Source organism: Paroedura picta, chromosome 1 (assembly GCF_049243985.1).
Source record: "Paroedura picta isolate Pp20150507F chromosome 1, Ppicta_v3.0, whole genome shotgun sequence".
NCBI classification, from domain to species: Eukaryota; Metazoa; Chordata; class Lepidosauria; order Squamata; family Gekkonidae; genus Paroedura; species Paroedura picta.
This window is the reverse complement of record NC_135369.1, coordinates 151167422-151188395: the sequence shown is the minus strand read 5'-3', so window position 1 is coordinate 151188395 and position 20974 is coordinate 151167422. Positions and strand designations below refer to the sequence as shown.

At 42.2% G+C, this 20974-nt stretch overlaps 1 protein-coding gene across 6 annotated transcripts in view; it reads left to right on the top strand.

Annotated features, from left to right (window-relative positions):
• Positions 1-20974, top strand: part of MLIP (muscular LMNA interacting protein) — an 87359-nt gene that overhangs the window by 30244 nt on the left and 36141 nt on the right. For 4 of the 6 annotated variants that reach the window (XM_077308813.1, XM_077308807.1, XM_077308782.1 and 1 more), the window contains 5 exons: positions 513-593; positions 3227-3376; positions 5624-5962; positions 13174-14733; positions 20710-20781. In XM_077308813.1, the coding sequence (XP_077164928.1) occupies positions 513-593; positions 3227-3376; positions 5624-5962; positions 13174-14733; positions 20710-20781 (2202 nt within the window). The remainder of the gene's footprint in view (positions 1-512; positions 594-3226; positions 3377-5623; positions 5963-13173; positions 14734-20709; positions 20782-20974) is intronic. The other 2 variants (XM_077308790.1, XM_077308821.1) reach the window with 2 other exon arrangements.

Sequence of the window (20974 nt, the reverse complement as noted above, 5' to 3'; positions counted from 1 at the left end):
TTAAAAACTGCTGTTAGTGTGACAGTGGCATGTAACTTCCAGGCAAAACCTGGAAACTACATTACTCTATTCTTTAAAAAGATTTATAAGAAACACCAGTTTCCTATTTAGTCAGTAAGATTAACTTTGAGCAGTCTTTACTGCATTTGTATCTAAGTAGCTGTGTTGTTGTCTCTGGCATAACTGATATTAAAAATGGGAGGGTTCTAAGAGAGAAATTTTAATATAAACCTTTTTGACTGATAGAAATCATTCACTGACATCTCTAAACACTAGGAAAGAGGCAATCTACATTATAGTGCAACAAGTAAGTGGGAAGTTGAACAAATTGAGTATTTATATCCCAAATTCTTCCTACGCCCACACAATGTGCCTGCTCTTGGAATATTCCATTAAAAGAATCTCTAGAGAGGTTACTGAAATAGCTGAAAATATACCCATTCCCTAAGACTCTGGCAGAAATGCTGTATATTTTTTAACCTCTTTTGCGCTTCCTTCCTTCTTTCTACCAGCAGCCCACACAAAATGGAGAGCCAACTGAGACGACAGCTGTGAAAGAAAGTTCTTCTCTAAGGATCCTTCCCAAGGCACAGGTATGAGACTTTATGGATAAAATCGTGTTTTGGCATAAAAATGTTCTGAGAAGTTGTTATTCAACAAAATCATTAAATTATGGTATTGTTATTCTTCCTTTAAAAAACAAACAAACTTTGCCATCAAGTCAGAGCTGATTTACAGTGACCCGGTAGGGTTGTCAAGGCAGGAGACAAACAGAAGTGTTTGCTCTCCTCTTCCTCCACAGAGTGATCCTTGATGATCTCCCATCTTCTGAGATCTGGGGAAATGAGGCCAAACTGGGCTGTCTGGGTCAGACACTGTTTTAGTTATAAAAACTCTGGTTTAAAGGTAGACATCTGAAGGCTCTTAATGTCTATGGAGCTTACTTCATGTAGATTGGCATAGGATTATTTTTAAGAGTGAGGACTGGAAATGTCTTTCAGATGCCCAAAATGAGATCTATCAGGATGGGTCTTTAGAGATAAATGTGGTCTTGATCCACAGATTTTGAGGCATTTGGGTAGCTCTGATAATAGCAAATCTGACTGCAAGTCAGATATGTGTAATGTTACCAGATTAACTGCAAATTTTAAAATATCTCCTGTTTCTGATTCTCAGAACTTAGTCAGATTGTGAGTGGGTGAGAAGGAAGGGCTGTGTTTGCACAGCGGCAGCTACGCTGGGCTACTGCTGGTGTGTTGTGACAGAGCAGCATGCTCCACCACTTCTTGTGTTGCAACAGGAGACCTATTTTAGCAGCGGACCCTGTCCACCCCGGATGTCTATGTCCATAGGGCACAGTGGGGCAGAAATCTTCCACCACGTGTATGTGTGTGTGTTATTTGCAGGAAGGTGAGATTGTGTTACAATGCAATCTCACCTTCCTCCAAATAAATGTCCCAGGTAGCCCCATGGTGCTGTGATGCACACTAGAGTTGATTGGGACATTTTTTTTTACCCTTCCAGCACACCATAGGCAGGGAGAAGCTGGGCCTGGAAGTCCTGGCTATTCTGCATCCACACGGGTCTGCACTGGACCCTATTTGCCCCTGGAGTGGCTAAGGGAAAACAGAAAATATCTGCCTTCACTTAATGCGAGGCATTGGAGCCCTAAAGCGCGCCAGGTCCTGGACAGGGCCAGGCTGGCAGCAACATCATCTGGAAGTGGGGATTAGCCCCACTGCCAGATGAGCCTTTTCTGCCCATGTGAAATCGACCTGCTTGACCCTTTTTAACATGCCCAGGGAAATGCCGATCAACACTTTGGGGCCAAGAGAATTTCCTCAGGTCAGACTGGTCAGGCATTCTGTTTATTGTGGGGAGAACATCATCTGGGTATAGAATTGTTCAGATGAATTGTCTCCAATTAATTGTGACAAAATTAGTTCAATTAATTAAAATGGTCATAAACAATCCTTATACTTTAAGAATGTCTGATTCCTTTTATTTTTTTACAGATTTAATAAAATGAACTGTGCTCCAAAGAGTCATTTTTGGTACTATTCGATGGTACCCTTTAAAATAATGATAATTCTGTTTCCACGTGATTGGCATTACATTTTAAGTCAAAGGATTCCTACAGGATGTTTTTGAATTGTTCTCTTGAATTATCAAATGCATGGAATTCTCTCAGGGACAGACATAAAATATTACAGACTTACAATTTTTAAATGAAGACCTTTATACACAATTTATGTGTGGGTGAAAGGCTTTCTACTACTTTCTGTGTAGTATAAAAACAAGTTTTAAAATCTTGAGGCATGGGCATATAACTTCCCGCATAATAAGTGAGTAAAAAAGGTTCAATTTTAGTGTGGCACAGCTGTGAAATTTGTAGTGATCCATAATCAGCAACCCTTCTGTTCATGAAATGTCTCTGATCACTTTGAATAACATTTAGTTGCCAGGGGTGGTAAGGGAGTTTTCTTCTGCTCAATTGCATTTGCAATATTGAGCTGGCTTTTGTTATGCTGTATCAACTGTGATAGTGACATCTTTTAGGGTAATAATAGCATTGAATTGAAGCCTTTATATGGGGGGGGGGGATCTCAAAGCTGCTGGCTAAATTGGAAAGCATTTTTCTATTGAGGCTTTGTTGTGAAATGGCTCTGTAAATGTTAAAGCCATTGAATAAATTCTATATAGATACGTCTTTACTGTGCTTATAAAACTTTACATCCCTACTTTCAATTTAGAAATCTATTTCAGTTAATTTGATCCTTGCAGTACCTTTTGCCTGCAGCTTTAAATTCACTGATGCAACATCTCCTTCTGCTGTAAAAAGTGGAAGAAGAGGAGTGATATATCAGTTTGTCAGATGATTTCCTTTGAATTTATAAGCTTCCTAGCCTATAAGGAGGGAATAATGGTATCCAAATGATCAGATGTACTTAAAAAAAGCAACATGAATCTATTTGAATTTGCAAACTAATTTTTTAAAAGTATTTATTCCCTTTTAAATGTATATTGTATATCTTTATCCCAGTATAGCCCCACAGTGCAAATAAAAAAAAAATCTTTATAACAAGACTGCATATGGATAGAGTATGTGTTACTAAAAACCCAGGAGAAGAACTATTAAAATTACAGAAACACTAACAACTAAAGAGGGGATTGAAGTTTAAAATGGAAAAAAGTGAAAAAGAAATGCCTGCCCATGTTATTGTAGGTTCCCTCTGAATCTGGATTCCTGAGGTTCACATTTGTTCCCTCATTTGGAAGACTGCCAAATCAGTTTCATGTTGTAGATGCCACATCATTTCTTGCGAGAGTTTCAGAGGATCCCTTGGAGAAGAACAATCAAGACACTGGAAACACGGTAGGACTTGGGCTTCTTTCTATTTTGATTCTAATTCATAATACATGAAAGAGTTTCTGCCAGCCAGGTTCCAAATATCTGACTCTTTCCCTACTCAGTTGTAGGGAAATTCAATAATAGTTAGGTTGGGTACCGTATACAGTAAGGTGACCAGACTGTCCCACTTTTGGAGGGACATCTGGGGGTACCTGGCAAATTGTACTTATGTTGAAATTAATATATATATATATTACAACACTATTTTTTGCGTTCTATGCGTTCTATGAAAAAAAATTGTTGCTCCATATAGACCAAATTTTTAATCAAGACCCCCCCCCCCCCCCGGTCAACGGTGTCCCACTTTACCAATGTTAAAATCTGATCACCTTAGAATAGCACCTTTCGTTGCAGGATCAGAGAAGACAGACATTCTTGTGGGAGTGGGAGCAGGCTGCAATTAGCATCCATAGCAAGCAGAATGCTGTTTTGGAACAGAAACAATCCAAGATCCTTTAGTGAAAGTCAGATTTGTGTTCCAGAAGCCTAGCATAGATTCTAGAGACTTCAACACAATGTGAACGTATCCAGTATGGTTACTGTTAAGTCTGTAGGTTCAGTGAATACAGATGCAGCAGATTTCCAAAACAGCTCTCTTTTTTCCAGTTTGTGCCCATCCCTATTAGTTATTATATTAATACGAGTGAATATTCCTAGGATACGATAACAAAAATATTTACATAAAGATGTTGATGTTTTGCAGCTGATCATTGAGCATGGTGTGTGCAGTGTATAAGCCAGGGGCAAGAAAAGGAAAGCTGAGCCAAGCAAGTAGCAAAATACTAAAAAATAAATAAATAACAGCCAGATGGGGGAGGATTCTCCCCATTTCACATGGTCCACCCTGAATTTGTGCCTTTAGATGAGGCAGCCAGAGCAGTGAGGTTCTGCTGCACTGCAGGAAGGTGCAGGCCCGTTTTGATTTTCAAGAATGGGGGATTGTGTTACAACACAATTCCCCATTCTTAAAAATAAAAAAGCTCCAAGAAGCTTTTTGTGTCCCTTCTGGGATGCTGTAGTCGTGGCCATGGGTGGGGAGGATGCCCATATCTTCCCGACCCTTCCCCATGGCCTAGGCCTGACATAGGCCCTGTCGGTGCCTGAGGCAAAAAAAAAAAAAAAATGTGGATATTCCCTTGCCCTGGAGCAAATGAGGGTCTGTACTGGGCCAGGCCTGGGATGGCCCCAACCCAGTCTGGAAATATTGAATTTGTCTCATCACCAGACAAGCAGTAAGTCAGGGCAAATTCCTGGTGCGGGAAAGATCAAAATGTTACATCTGGGATCTGCAGGCCCTCAGCAACAGCACAAAGAACAACATGAGGGACTGGAGTGTCAGGCATCAATCAGCAGAAATCAATATACACTAATGTGCCCTTAAGTCTTGGAATGTGGTTGGACACAGCCTGATTTTTTTTAAGCAGGTAGCTATTTAATGATTGCTATACCCATAGAATCTAACTTGTGATAACCAGGAGTGTAATATACATGTGCAATATGATGTGCATGGCCTGATATGACTGTTGTTGGCATCTAAGGAGTTAAGGACCAACACTTGGAACACTCACAAGTGAGTCATTGTAGGATGACAATTCAGCTTTGTTTAAAACGTTTCTGTGCATAGTCAAGCTTCCCAATTTTAATTCCTTTTGTGTAGTCTGCTCAGAAAGAGTTGCAGTTTGAAGTCCTTTTGTTTGTTTGTTTTGATAATATGGGGGTTTGCCCCAGATGTAGCCCTTTTATAATCATGGGAGCTATTGTTTGTTTTAAGTATCCCACAGCCAGAAACCATTCTAAGTTCCAGCTGGGCTAAAAAGGGCCTCGTAGTCCATTCTGCTTGACTGCACCTGTCTCCTCTTGGTTTCTGTATCACTCTTGATACAACCTGAATGACTTCTTCTGTTTTTTTTTCCTCTTGCGAAGCTAGAAAGTTGGGGGGGGGGAGTCTTCCCTTGTATTTGGCCTCAGGCACCAGATAGTGTAGAGCTGAAAGTGGGTAGACTTTTAGAGTAGGAACAGCTTTGTTAAATAATAATGTTTTCAGCTACCATTCCCTCTGACCCCTCCAGTCTTCCCTGAGGCCTGGGCACTTGGGCATGCTTCTCCTGCAGTCTCAGTTTATAGTATGCCCAAGTTCTTCTTGATTAGGCAGACAAGCACCATCATCCGATAATAACAGAATGTATGCGCTTCTCTCTCTCTCTTAAATAGACTGTAGTAGCAGCTGAAGGCCAAGCCATAGAAAGTGGACCTAAGAGAAACAGTGAAGCTTCTGGATGTACAAAGAATATTCACAAACATTTACAACCACAGGAGTGTAACGCAAGCCAAGAAATGGACAAAGACGATCTTTTCCAAGCTGATTTTGTCTTTGTTATGGATTCAGATGAAGACAAAACGACAAAGGCCGACAATGGCTACAGATTTGCAAGATCCCATATTGTAGACCCAGCCCAGGCATCTACAAGTAGCGAGTCAAGAAGGGATGCACCAAACCCACCGTTCACTGAGCTCCCTCACAGTTCTGCCAGTCAACAGAAGCAATGCCAGGTATTGCGTTTCTAAATGAGTTTGTGTGTGGCAGAAAAAATGTTCTCAACATATGCATTTGCATTGATCTCGATAGACTTGGTCCCCCCCCCTACTCTGTTATGCATTAAAACTACACATGTTTTTCGTTTTACGGTTAATAGGGGATGTATATCAAATGGCCAGTAATGTGATAGGGAAAATGTCAGCAGGGGGTGGACCATAACAACAATACATGGCAACTGCTTCTTTATATTTTAAATGGGAATTTACAGCTGGGAAAATGAATTTTCGCAAAATGGGTAGCTTCATAATTGCTGAAGCAACGTTGCACCTGGCTGGATAGTCTATTAAACGTTCACATATTAGTCAGATTCCTGTATAGATCATCCCAGTTCAGTATAGCAAAATGCACAAATTACACCTTAAGATCATCATGTGTAAGCTGCTTGTGAATTGTATGCAAGCAGAAGTCTTTAAAAAAAATAATGTGGATTCATCATTTATTCAACTGGTAACTTGCGGAATTAGGTCACGTATATTCTTACTTTAGTAAGATCTGCAAGATAGATGCTGTGCTCAATAATGGGGGGAAGGGTAGGGGGGCTCTTCATGAGGGATCACTATTTTACTCCCAGTTTTAGCTCCTCCTGTTGTCATAAGCTACAGCGTTCTTGAAGCGTATGGTGCAGATTAATCATATAGAAATTCATATAGTATGGGGGAAAGTAAGCAAGATTTGTTTTTGCAGCAGTAACCTTCTTCCTGTCTATTCACTTATGGTTGTGAAGGGTAGGGCCCAGAAAAAGAGCCATTGTGGTGGTGTAGTGGTTAAAAGCAGCAAGGATACTAATCTGGAGAACTGGGTTTGACTCCTCACTCCTCCTGCACATGAATCTTATTGGGTGATCTTGGACCAGTCACAATTCTCTCAGAACTCTCTCAGCCCCACCTCTCACAAGGTGCCTGTTATGGGGAGGAGAAAGGAAGACAATTGTAAGTGACTTTGAGTCTCCTTGAGGTAGAGAAAAGTGGGTTATAAAAGCCACATATTCTTCTTCTGTTGTGTTCATTCCCAGAGCAAAGCTTGTCAAATGAGGCATAGGGCGAATGGCATAGGGCAGCAGTCACTAGTCAATAACTCTTCGGTCTGCACCAGACTTTCTGATGTGGAAACACATCTATATTGACAGGCACAGCTAAGCTGTGCAATGGAAGTAGACTATGGAAACGGAACTCTTGTGGTCACGCGCCCACAGGCCACCAGCCAGTTGCTGCCGCTACCATCCGCTGTTACCTTGATGTATACCTCCCATGTGGCTTTTCTACCTCGTTATAATAGAAACATTTAAGCAACTATGTTTCTGTTATGTAGACCAGTGGTCCCCAACCTGCGGGCCGCGGCCTGGTGGCGGGCCACGAAGGCCATGGCGCCGGGCTTGCGGCCCGGGAAGCTTCTTACTGCGGGAGGGCAGGGAGAGGGAATCAGGGCCGGCTGCGCCCGTGCGGGCATGGCCTGCGGGCGCGGGCGATGCGTGGGCGTGGGCCGCGCGGGCCGCGGGCCGCGCCCTGATGCCCTGCCGGTCCCCAACCTCAGGAAGGTTGGGGACCACTGATGTAGACTATGCCAGATTTAGACTGTGTACTATTTTTCATTACAGAAAACTGCATTCTTAGGTGAAGACTAGCATAGTAACATATTTTGAGGTATGTGGGAGTTGTGCTATATCATAATTTGGCTAATTTCATGTGTTTTAAAAAAGAATAATTTATATAAATGTATTTCATATAGGGGAAACCACTGAGGAAAGTTCTGGTTATAAAACGGAGAAATTCCTGTAATAATAAATTTATTCGTATATAGCCATAGGCCTTTACAAAATATAAGAGACAAGTTTATAAACAATAAAATAGAATTTAAAAACTATATAAAAACGCAAAATTTAAGACCATAGAACTATGAATCAGCATACAAAAATATAGAGAATTAAGAGCCTGCCTTAACGGTGACACTTATACACGTGTCTGCCTTAACGGTGACACTGTCAACACAGTCAGATAGAAGACAGATTATCTTTTCAGCAACAGAGGGAAGGTTCGAGCCACATAAGATCTCACTGAGGAATTTGGCCCTGGGTTGAGTATAAAGTAAAGGAGAAATTGTACCTGGGAACTCATTCTGGTAACCCCTTCTTGAAAAATAAATCAAGATAATACTGAAGATATTGGTCTTGCATATTGACTTTATTATTCAGCCATGTTGATTCTCATCTTTCGGCTCCTATTTCAAAGAATCAACAGTTCTGCTTTAGCTTCCAGGTGGGACCTGGGGATCCTGTGGAGTTATAGCTCATCTCCATGTGTCACAGATCAGTTCCCCTGGAGGATGGTAGCTCTCCTCAAAGGAGGATACTTGCTCTATCTGCCTACCTATCCCATCACTCTCTTCCTCTCTCTTTTTTGTATCCCCCCCCAAAGGCTCCCCCCATATCCACTCCTGGCAGCTTGCCTGGATGAGCTAGTAGAGTCTTCAGTTCCCCTCGCTGCTCTCTGTGGTTTGCCTGTGTAAGATGTTTCCACATAATATGCAACAATCCAATTCTTGAACCCTATTTTTTCACATAAATTAACAGTCATAGGGGGCTCATCTTGTCAGGGCTGGAGTCTTTCCTTTTGCTTACCACCCCTTTAATTCTAGAAGAGAATGTTCAGGAATTTGTTCCTTTCAGGATTACATAAACTAAGGATGTGTCAACCTTTTTTCCTGGGGTAGAAGTTCTGCCTCTCTCTTTTCCTCAGGAAAGAAGCTTCCATCCTCAAGAGACAGATACAAAACCTCACCCACATGCTTGCCGATTGCCCTTTTTGGGTTGGACTCTCCTAACACTGTCCTATGCATCTTTTATCAGAGTGTTTTCAGATCCTGGAACTCCCCTACGGAATAGAAGTTTTAAAACAATTTTTTTGCACTTGGCTGGAAACTTCCCTCCACCAGTTTAGGCTATATATACCTGTGCAGTATACTGTTTAAAATGTCAGACCAGGATATGGGAGACCCAGCTTTGAATCTTCACTTTGCCATGGAAGCTTGCTGGGTGACCTTGAGCCAGTCCCACGTGCTCAGCATAACCTATTTTACAGGGTGGTTTTGAGGGGAAAATGAAATGGCAATGTAAGCTACTTTGGGTCCCTATTGGGAAGAAATACAGGGAATAAATGGCAGTTCTCAGGCAATGATGGCTTTTTTAAAACCAAAAAAATAAATTCTATGGATGCTTTTGAACTGGTGAAGGACATAATAATGCAGCCAGTGCTGTCTCAACATATTTTTCAGCCTGAGGGCATTCCTATCCACTTGGGAATCAGAGGACATAAGCTCCAACTTGAAAAGTGTGGCAAGACATGCATGCCCCACAAGATCCTGTTTGCGCTGGGACTGCCGCGCATGCGTGGGGCCCCGGGCCGCCCTCTCCCGCCACTCCGGAGCAGCAGTCCGCGGCAACCGGAAGGTTGCGGACCACTGCCCTAGATGACAGCAATCACTGAAATTAATTTTTAAAATTAACCGACATGAAACAAATAAATCCAGCAGAGCTTTACATATTTGATAGGAATGTTTACAAGCAAACAAAATAAAATTATAGTAGTGTTCATCAACTAGAGCCTCTTGTGGCGCAGAGTGGTAAGGCAGCCGTCTGAAAGCTTTGCCCATGAGGTTGGGAGTTCAATCCCAGCAGCCGGCTCAAGGTAGACTCAGCCTTCCATCCTTCCGAGGTCGGTAAAATGAGTACCCAGCTTGCTGGGGGGTAAACGGTAATGACTGGGGAAGGCACTGGCAAACCACCCCGTATTGAGTCTGCCATGAAAACGCTAGAGGGCGTCACCCCAAGGGTCAGACATGACTCAGTGCTTGCACAGGGGATACCTTTACCTTTAGTGTTCATCAGAAAACAAACTAATTCTTGATGTAGGCCAAGATACAGAAGTCATATGTTCATGTTGACTGTCTTGATTCTATTTGATGATGAGGTTTCATTCACTCCCTGCTCCTTTATACTAATTTACTTCCTTGCAGCGGATGTGCTCAAGCATTTCTTTCCAGGAGCCTCCAAGAGGTCTGGAATCCAGTCAGCCTGAAATGAGGTGAAATAAAAAATAATTGCTTATATTTCTACTCTATTGGATCTATTATCGGTTACAACTGTAGACTTCTTTAAATTATATCCTTATTTTAGAAAAAGCACCATGTTAAAATGATGCCCAAGTGAAATCCAAGTGTATACTGAAACATAAATTGTACAAATGTCTCTTAGGCAACCAAGTGGTATATACTTTTTAAAAGATAAGTAAAAATGTAAACCTCAGGAAGTTCCACAGATTTAAAATATCACATTTGAATCTGTATACAGATTAATAGCTTCTGATTAGGCAAACATCTGGTGGTTGTAATTGTTGGTTATACAAGTGAAATCTGGGATTAGACATTCAAAGTCTGAATTTTCATTGCAAAACTTGAAGCATGGAGCTCTGATTTTTATCTTAGGTAAGAAAGCTAAAAAGTACAGCTTAAAACCCAAATCACTTTTATTGCGCTGTTCAATTTCATCCTTACCTCTTGCACTGCCAAGTTTTCATTTTCCATTGTTGTCTTGATGGATATATTTGCTTAGGTACAGATAGGCTTTAACGTAGACTCAGAATCTCATGCCTCCTGTTGACATGTCTCTCAGCAGTATTCCTGGTGAAAGCGGCTTATCCCAGTTCATTTATGTCTTCTGCAAAGGAGTCTTGGGAGTGAATAGTGAGCATTAATGTAATGCGATGCATGTAGTTGATGGATTAAACCATTAGGTTCATGTTTCCTACTGGGTTCCTTCACAAATTGCTAACTCTGTTCTCATGCTTGCATTTTCTTTTTGTACTGTCTGTCTGGTAGTTTGCTGAAAAAAATATATGCATGTACCTCCTGAAGAATTATTTAAAAATAGATTAATATTTAAAAATCACCATACGTTGATGCATACTGAAGAAAAAGTCAGGTGTGCTTACAAAATAAAATGTTGTTGCCAATATTACTTTGGGGTGGTAATAGTTACCTAGATTTTTTGCCTGTACTCAGCCGCTTTGATTACATTGGTCTAATTGACTGGTCATGACTTTCAACCCACTGGCTACTGTCCATCTCACATAGTCTGCCCAAGAAACACTTGGCATTCCTTCACTGTGATGGGAGTATGGCTTAAGCTCCTCCACTTGTTGTGTTCTGAAATCCTTTCCTGCTTCTGCTGTGCTACCTACTGGGTCTCTCTTTTCCTGCTCCTCCTGCTTGCTTTGTCTGATCCTAATAAATGTTTATTTCCTAGTCTGATCCTCTAACCACAGTGGCTCTCATGGGCTTAAATTTAAGGATACTTCCAAAAATAAAGAGTCTGGAGTTCTTTTGACACCATATAGCTGCTCTGCTATACCACAGCTTGAGTGTTCTCGTCCATTTGGATTAACAGTGATCATTACAGAGGGCATCGGCACAGTCCTGTGTGGCTTCAGATAGGCACTCACTCCTATTCTAATCTATAGGTATTTATGTTATGGGGTCCTGTAGGGTTCCATCTTGACCCCCATGCTGTTTAAGATGTATATAAGATGAGGGGATTTGAAGTAAAGTGCTATTATGCATTATGCAGATGAGGAGTCAGCCTGTCTTGGACGGGGTTGTTCATAGCCTGGAGGTACTGCTGGATTCTGGCCACAAGATGCTCTGTCACTGAGCTACAGTCTCTACCAAATTAGGACAATTTGCAAATTAGGCATGCCATTGTTACCCAAGTAGATCTGCATGTGTCATAATGTGCAAAAGTATACCCTTTCGAGCATACAACAAACGTATTTTGGGTACTTCAGTACTTGGGATCTAATCTGTGTATGTCTAGGTCCAGATTTAGATCAACACTCATTCCCTGAATGAGAGAGAAAAGACTCTTAAACAGAAGGAGTTTTATGCAAAAGCCAAATTGATCTAAGCAATAAATAAAATTATAGGAAGGAAAATGCACAGTGACAGATACAACATAAAACCTTTTCCTAGAAAAACTGCCTACCTCCTTGGGAAATAAAACTAAAAGGGGAGGAAACAAGACATACAAGCCTGCTTCTGGAGAGAAAGGGTGGGGTTGTCCTCAGTGGTGGGGTTGTCCTCAGTGTCAGGAAATTAGACTGACCAGGCAGGGGAAGGAGATGCAGAGATAGGTCCATGAAGTGGACAAGCAAGAGGTCAACAAGAGGCTGAGCTAAGAGGTTGTGATCTAAAATGGCTACAAAAGTTGGGGTTGAAGTATTACTCTTCATAACCTATTACCTGAGATGAAGAGAGAAAGAAGGGTTGGCATTGGAGGATGGGAATAATAAAAATGCAAACTTTGAGCTTGAAAAGAAATTATAGATTAGAGGGGTCTTCTCCTTTGGCATGAAGAGTGTTCCCTTGGGAAAATCTGAAGTTAGATATGTCCAGGTACTTGTCATGATTGGAAAAGGCAGAAATCTTCCAGTTTGGTCATTGAGCTGTGGAGGAAATGGATGGAATTTGCCCATTGTTTATTGGTTTGGAGATCTGGGTTGTTAGTTAAGACCAAATTATCTGGGAAGAAGTTTCAAGGTCTGTGGGGAAAGGACCTTGACTGAATCCCTTTTAGGGTTGATAATTGATTGCAAGAGGAACTGTCTTTCATACTTTCTTAGTGTGACCTCTTGATATCAGTTTTCTCCTATCAATCTCAGCACCACACTGAGGTGCACACTTGCATAGAAAAAGGGAGAACAGCCATACCAGGGGGTGAAGGCCTCAAAAACATCACCATAAAATGTTTGATAATGTTACCCTTACTTGAATTTACATTTTGAAAAATGTAAACATTTGATGATGTTTTAAAATCTCATGCAACTGTTAACCACCTTTATTGTTTATTTTTTGCAGAGAATACATTAGCAGTAAAACATTCTAAATATTTTAAAATAAAACTAAATGAAGTCAACAAATAATTCATGTTCATGGATTTTTCAGAATAAAATAGAGGTCACTTAGCAATCCACCATGCTAGATAATTAAGAAACATGTTATGTGGTTAAAGCACAGTAATTACTAACAGATGTCATGAATTTGGAAACCAGGTGTATACTTTTACAGTATCACAGATTCTACTCTACTCTAACCTGTCTTTTTCTTTGTTTCCCTCCAGTTAACTTCTTCTCTGTCTACCTCTGGTCACCTTTCCCATCAATCTCCTGTTGTTTATTCACTTTCTCCAACTAACATAAAAGCTGAACCTGATCTGACTCCTACACTTCACCAAGCATCTTCTGTTCAAGAATCCCAAAGCCAGTGGCAGTCTGCCAATGGATCCACCACACATCTGTCCTCTACGTACTTACAGTCTACTGCTTGTTACAGTGCCCCCTTTTCCAAATTGAAAAGACCCCCTTTTCCATTTAACAGCCTTTCAGATAGTGTTCAGTCACAAGCTAGCCATCTTCACAGAATATCTGAATCCCCCAGGTCTCCTCTACCAACCAAGGATCTACCTTCCTCTTCACATATTTCCAGTTCATCAGATACTCTTCAAAGCTTATCCCCTCATACCCTGTCTCCTCCTCCCCCCAAGAGATTTAATACACTGGCTTCAGTTCCAATCTATATCACAACACACTTATTATCTCCTAGTCCAAAGCCTCTTTCTTCCCCCTGTCATGGCTCCTCCTCAACCATATGTAGTGTAAACAAGACCTGCAGCCAAATACCTTCAGAGGGAAAGTCTGGAATTAGATCCCTTCTACCAACTAGGCTCTCTGTTTTGACTGCTATCCTGAAGTCAGGGTCTTCTCCAAAAAGATCTATTTCTCCTGCATCTTGTCCTGCCACATTTTCTCCTAATTCCCTAGGCTCTTCAACACTCACAATAGACCAGAAGTTTAAAACAACGCCTCCAACTCCTAAGAAAGTGCCTTCAAATTATTCTGTGAGGTCTGATTCGCCAGGCCAAGATGAATATCTCCTTTCAGTATTTACTAATGTACCCAATCACATGACCTTATCTTCAAAGTCCAGTCCTACTTTTAGAGCCAGATCTGTGTCCCCTAAATGTTATCTTGATGCTGGAGAACTATCTCCTGACAAATTACGTCCTTTGTCACCCACTATTTCCACCTACAGAAAAACAGTTGTCTCTCCACTATTGCATCCCATGGTGCTCAATTCTTCTTTACCTCCTCATGTCCCTAGAAACACTTCTCACATTACTTCTAAGAGGGCATGTTCTCCTGCTCACAGATATAGAGGGCCTGAGAAGTCTAAGAAGGTTCACACTTACTCTCCCACCTTTACTGCCAAGTCTTATCCGGTATCTACCGCTGCTAGCAACCAACGGGACACATTTTCACCCACTTCAGAAAAACGCTCACTTTTCTCTCCACACTTTTTGCAGTCTACTTGCAAATCAAAAGCATATTTGCCACAAGTCTCTGCTAAAAATCTAAATGGCCATTCCCAAGCTCCACATTGGCCTTCTTCTCATAAAGGTTCTACCTCTCCTGCTTCTCCAGACCACACAGTTAGCCCCCCTTCAGTACAGATTAACTCCTCCTCCATTCATGCAAACTACAGAGCTTGCCCCTTCTCTTCAAGACCTAGGACCCCAGTAATGCATCCTAGATCTCCTACCAGGGTCCATTCACCATGTTCACTGCTGTCAAGATCCAGAGAATCGACTTCACCCCTGCCTTCTGACTCTAAGGCTTCCCAGGTACTTCATTTGCTTGTTTGCTAGCTTCCGTTCTTTTATTTCTCCTTCCATCCACCAGTCCATGAAGAGGTGCATTTTGGGTTTCTGTGAATTAAAGAAGAAAAAAACACTCTGAAAGCATGAAGTATACCTGTTTGAAACTGGGGTGCTCCCGTGTATAGAACCATAAAAACCCAACTGAGAGCAGGACTTTCAAAGGTTGAATGTTGTTAAAATTATATTTCTTTTATTGTGCACAATTAAAAAAAAACAACTTCATGAATTAAGACACATATCCATCGCATAAGCTATTGCAAACCAGTAGGTCTAGTTTTAACACATACCCGTTCTTAACACTGTATAGCAGCCAATAAAAGCTCCAGAGTGAGAACTGTGAAGCATGACAGTCACTTAATGAAAGATGCCTAGTTATCAGTCAGTAGCTCTCTTCCAAAGGCTGCCCCAAATTTTCAATGGTGTGTTTCCTTATTAGTGCCTGTATTGCAATGACTATCGGTTCACATCGTGCACGGAACACTGGTTGGGTATGTGTTTTTAATCCCTTAAGTTGTTTTCTTAAAAATTGTGCACAATAAAAGGATTATATTTTTACAGACATTCAACCTTTGAACGTTCTAACTGCTATCAGTTGGGTTTTTCTGGCTGCAGTTCTAGTTTTCACCCTTCCCTTTTTGGGTTTTGTGTTCCAGTGTATGCAGGAACCTCTCCTGTCCAGCATCCTGTTCATATTGCATGCCTCCATTTAAATTAACAGGGACTCTAATAGATATATCTGAGTATACAAGGATCTCTGGATGGGACATTCTGCTAGTTTTTTGACACCATATGTGACTAACCATGTGTGCTATACTGCGTTAAAAGTTTTATGCAAGTCGCTTAACATGAAAATCATGCCTTGGCTGTTTTGAAAACGCAAGCATTTAACTACATTCAATCAGGCAAGCGGAAGCTGTAGATTGTGACCTGTTTGTTAGTTAGAAGAAAGAACAGAGGCAGTGTCTGTGTTTGGAATAAAGTATTTTTATTCTGTGTTTGTGCCTGAGTTTTCTGAAGCACGTATTATGCTAACTCCAATCTTGCATTTCAGACCCATCGATTGCGCTATGCTTTTAAGATCTGTTACAAAAGGGAAGATTTGCAGACACTGTTAATGAATAACAATTACTGCTGCTGTGGATTGCTTTGTGCTTGGTTGCACAGAAATTGTTCTAATTAACTTCAACATAAATTGCAGGACTTAGTGGTTATAAATATACACGCAGAGTCAGTTTCCTTTGTAGAACTCCCTCTTTTAATGTTAGGAAAGTTTGCTGTTCATGCAGAATCTTTCCCATTGTTTTAAGAAACATGGAACTTGGCCTGATGGTAGATTCAAATGGGTAGCCGTGTTGGTCTGAAGTAGCACAACAGCATTGGAGTTCAGTAGCACCTTTAAGACCAACAAAGATTTATTCAAGGCGTGAGCTTTCGAGTGAAGAGTGCATGCACTTGAAAGCTCACGCCTTGAATAAATGTTTGTTGGTCTTAAAGGTGCTATTGGACTCAATTTTTTGTTGGGCACGATAGTATACAGTTTGCACATATTTAAATAGTTTCTGCAGAAACAAGGACAGGAGACATTCTCACTTCCATAATTTACTAGGCATATGCTGTACTCATCTCTCTCCTGCAGCCATCTATGTATGTATGAAGCTTCCTTATACAATCATCTCCCAGTCTCTTTTTCGAAAGACTTCTCTTTGGAACACTATTCTGTTCCAGCACAAAGCTTTTCTCTCTCCCCAAATCAAATTTGTCAATTATGCTGGAGCTCTGACTCTTATCATCTGCAAACCGCTGCGAGCCGGCTAGTCTGGGAGTGGCGGTAAATAAATCAAATGAATAAATAAACTATAAAACTAAGGCTTGAACTATAATGGGTTCTTTGTAACATCTACTGTTAACAGGGTTCTAGTTTTAGACCTCTCTGTCTGGAAAAAAGTAGGACAATCACCCTGAGCTGCAAGAGAGGTCGGTATATACATCTAAATGAATAGCTAGATGGACAGAAAGACACTTAAGTTCTTTTGAAGTCAAGAGGAGTAGCTGTTTTAATAGTGCCTGTAGAACAATGAAGAGTTGTATTCCACAGAAATGTCATGAGTTTAAAAGTAGCTGTACAATATCAGTTCTCCAAGAGGTTATGGAACTGCAGAGAGTTGACTAAGACCTCTGAAACCAATTTTTCCATTTAGTGCAGGGATCCTGCATGCTGGCAGGGGCTCATGGGAATTGTAGTCCATGAACATCTGGAGCAGCGCTCCCCAACCTGTGGGCTGCGGACCACATGTGGTCCGTCGACTAATTGGAGGTGGGCCGCGAAGGACGCCTTCTCCCCCCCCCCCCGGCCCTTTACTTCATCAACGATCCGATCCGGCAGGCGCACATGTGCAGGCTCAGAGCTCCGCGCCTGCACTCGCTGGCATGCCGACGGCTGTGCCTCCCTCCCCCACCCCAGCCACCCCACCTCCCTGAGCAAAAATGCCACCTCGGCTTCCCCGCCCCCCCCCCCCCCCCCGGAGTCCCAGCGCTTAGGAGCGCTCACTTGATTGCTGACTGCTGAAGGGATGTTTAAACATTACCATAGCGACCAGAGTCAGAGAGCGTTAGGGCAGTGGTTGAGAGTAGAGAACTACCCCCCCCCACTGGGCCTCAGTAAAATTGTCAATTGTTGAGTGGTCCCCGGTGATAAAAAGGTTGGGAACCACTGATCTGGAGGACCACAGGTTGAGGATCCCTTATTTAGTGGATGGAATACTTATATCACTAAGCTCTGAACCCTGAACACAAAAAGCTGCCTTATGTGAATCAGAACATTGGCCCATCAAGGTCCGTACTACCTCCTCAGGCTAGCAGCAGCTTTCTAGGTTCCCAGGCTTTCACATCACTGACTTCCTTATCCTTTTCCCTGGAGAGGCCTTGATTGAACCTGGACTCTGCCCAGCTCAGCCACTGAGCCACTGGCCCCTCCCTGTATCTCTTTTTGAGGCAGGGGTGCTCTCGCAGTCTCCATGTGTGCTCAGTCACACGGTCCCAGTACAGACGGAGCCCCACAGTGGGGCAAACTGGCCCCCAAACATTTGTTTTTTGCTTGGAGGAAACGGTGTGAGAGGAAACACTGAAGCTCTTCCTTTCTCTGCACAGCATTCTCAAACTGCATTGTGCAACCAAGCACTTTGCAGGTGAGCCTCCCAATCTTATGTGTGACTGGTAACCTGGTTAAAGGATCTTTGAGCCAACTCACACGACACATCCCATGTCGTTCTAATCATGCAGTTGTTCAGAGGGCAGCCCTCCCTAGCTGGTTTACTCCTGTAATACTAAATAGGCTTGAAATAGCACCAAACTGCAAGTTAGATTTGTATATCATCGTCCAGCATTGGAATTGACACCTCTGATCTACTATTTGCCCAAGCAAGGATAACCATTATGATGATCAGTTCTGATGTGGCATGTGAGTGCCAGGCATGCTACTACATGATGCCTCCGACATGCATCACCTCCTTCTTTCAAGACATATCCAAAGTAATTTCAGATCTTTAATTGACTCGTTTAGAGTTTGAAACCTGCATTATTGTGAACCACCCCAAGTCAGCTGGTCCAGGAGGGGCGGTTTATAAGCCTAATAAATAAATATATGTTTTTTGTGGGACGGGGGATCAATTGTCTTCTGTTTTGTACTCTCTTCTTTTGCCTTGTTTATTGTGCTATTAACACTGAAAACATAACAGTTGCTCTCCTGGATTTGTCCAGTGGTCCATTTAGTCCAGCATCCTATTTCACAAAATGGCCTCGCAGTTATTCCTGGAAAACATGAAGCCCCCCTCCCCAGAGAGCCAGTTTGGCGTAGTGGTTAGGAGTGCAGACTTCTAATCTGGCAAGCTGGGTTTGATTCCCCACTCCTCCCCCACATGCAGCCAGCTGGGTGACCTTGAAATTGCCACAGCACTGATAAAGCTGTTCTGACCGAGCAGGAATATCAGGGCTCTCTCAGCCCCACCCACCTCACAGGGTGTCCATTGTGGGGAGAGGAAAGGGAAAGTGACTGTAAGCTGCTTTGAGCCTCCTTCGGGTAGAGAAAAGTGGCATATAAGAACCAACTCTTCTTCTTCATATCTGACTTAATACTAACCCTAACCAGAGAATTTACCCTAATATAAATCCCTATTTTTTGTATGTCAAATAATCTTTTAAAAATTATATATCCCATGAATCTTCCAAACCATGTGGGGACTCCAGGTAGGGGAAAGCGGTATATAAGAACCAACACTTCTTCTTCTTCCCAGCAGTTGCTTCCCAACACGGCATTCAGAGAGTTTCTGCCTCTGAACTTGGGGGAAAATGACCAAAATTGCTACAGGGGGTATAAATAAATAATTTTAAATGTGCTCATTTCCTCACCAGTCTTTTTAACACATTGGCTCTTGCAACCTGTGGAGCTATGCCCTCATTATGGGAGACTTTTGAAGGAACACCTGAATTTGAGTACCCACCCCAAATGTTTTACATAGGATGGTTAACTAAGCATGCACATCTGCTTTGCACAGTCACGAGATGTTGTAGGGATGCAATGTTGCATGAGAGCTCTTTTGGCTCAGCCAGCCATCCCTCCTTCACTCACCAGCATGTCCCTTGCATAATAGCATTTATCATCCACATGGCGGTGTAATTGCCCAAAGCCGCACATTCTTACATTGTGCGTATGGGGTCTGTCGTAAGAGCCAAGCTTTTCAGTACACACTAATCCAGAGAGCCGGTGGCAGCATAAATGAGGAGGGGTCCTCTCTCTCCTTAATGACTAATCGGTAGCTTGTAGATCTTTCTTGCTGCCATTTATTTCTGATTTCTTTTCGGGGTCTGTATTTTGAACATGGTTGCACTCTGACTCTGATAACTACATTTAACCGACTGCTGACGAGAACTAGGAAAAGAAGAGTGGGAAGCAAGGGCATGCATGTAAAAAAACAAACACTCAGTTTGCACTACAGTCCTATCCGTTGCTTTCTGCTTGTAGAAGCAACTTTAACATTGGCAGATGGAACTGCACATGTGCAGCGAAAGCACAGAATCAGAATGACCTGGAGCTCTGCACTAAGGACTGCTGGCAGTCTGATCTTTTCCAGTTTCATCCACCATATTGACAAGGAGACAGAAATGGGATGGGAAAGCAGTTGCAATTGCAAATGGAAGGGAAGGAGCAAAACACCTATTTCCTTTATCAGTGTCTCTTTTCCTCTTTATTATGTTTCTGCCATCAAAGTACCAGCGCCAGGGAAGCACTAAATGAAGCACGTACCTGACTTGACTGTTCTTCTAGTTGACCCTATCTCTTGTGTGGACCCAAAAAAATGTTTAAAAAATACTTTTGTGTATGATTTTATTCAAGCCTGAAATGAGCTGTGTGTGGACTCTAATTACCTTAATATTGTCATTGGTATATTTTCACGTATACATATCCTTTGTACATTTTTGGATATACGTAGATATCGCTATTTGTACTATGTGAAAAGAGTGACCATATTTATATGTCTACCCTGAATTTGGCCTCAGAGTGAGGATCAAAAAATCCAAACAACTGGGCTGTACATAGATGAGCTTTTTTTCTCTAACCCTGGGACAGTTACTAGGACTTCAGAAAAACCCGGAAAAACAGCAGTAGGTAGAGGAAGGAAAGAGGCACTGGGAAGAAGGTGCATTTCTAGGTGAGTGGGAGGAGTTGTGACAGTGGGGGTGGGGGCAAAGTAGCAGGAGCAACACTGAAGGAGGAGGACAAAGTAGTGAGAAACCATCCATGCCTGGTCAGCTGCATGGGATGGAGAGGGGAAGCAGCCATGGAGAAAAAGGCCTGTCCTGGGTGCTTTTGCTGCTGTCTGCCACTTTTTTTGTGGGGTCTATTTTGCCACATTAATTTCTGTCTTTCTGGCTTCTGATTTGTAGCCACACAAGATCAAGGCAAGCTACAAGGTGTTTGCAGCAATCCCCACGAACACATTGCTTCTGGAGCAGAAGGTCTGTCTTTCGTCAAACTTTTGCTAGTTTCACAGTGCATTCCTGCTTCAAAATTCGGAATGATTTTTTTGGGGGGTGGGGAGGGTAGTTAAACAAAAAAAAGCCAGCTTGGTGTAGTGGTTAGGAGTGTGGACTATTAATCTGGCGAGCCGGGTTTGAATCTGTGCTCCCCCACATGCAACCAGCTGGGTGA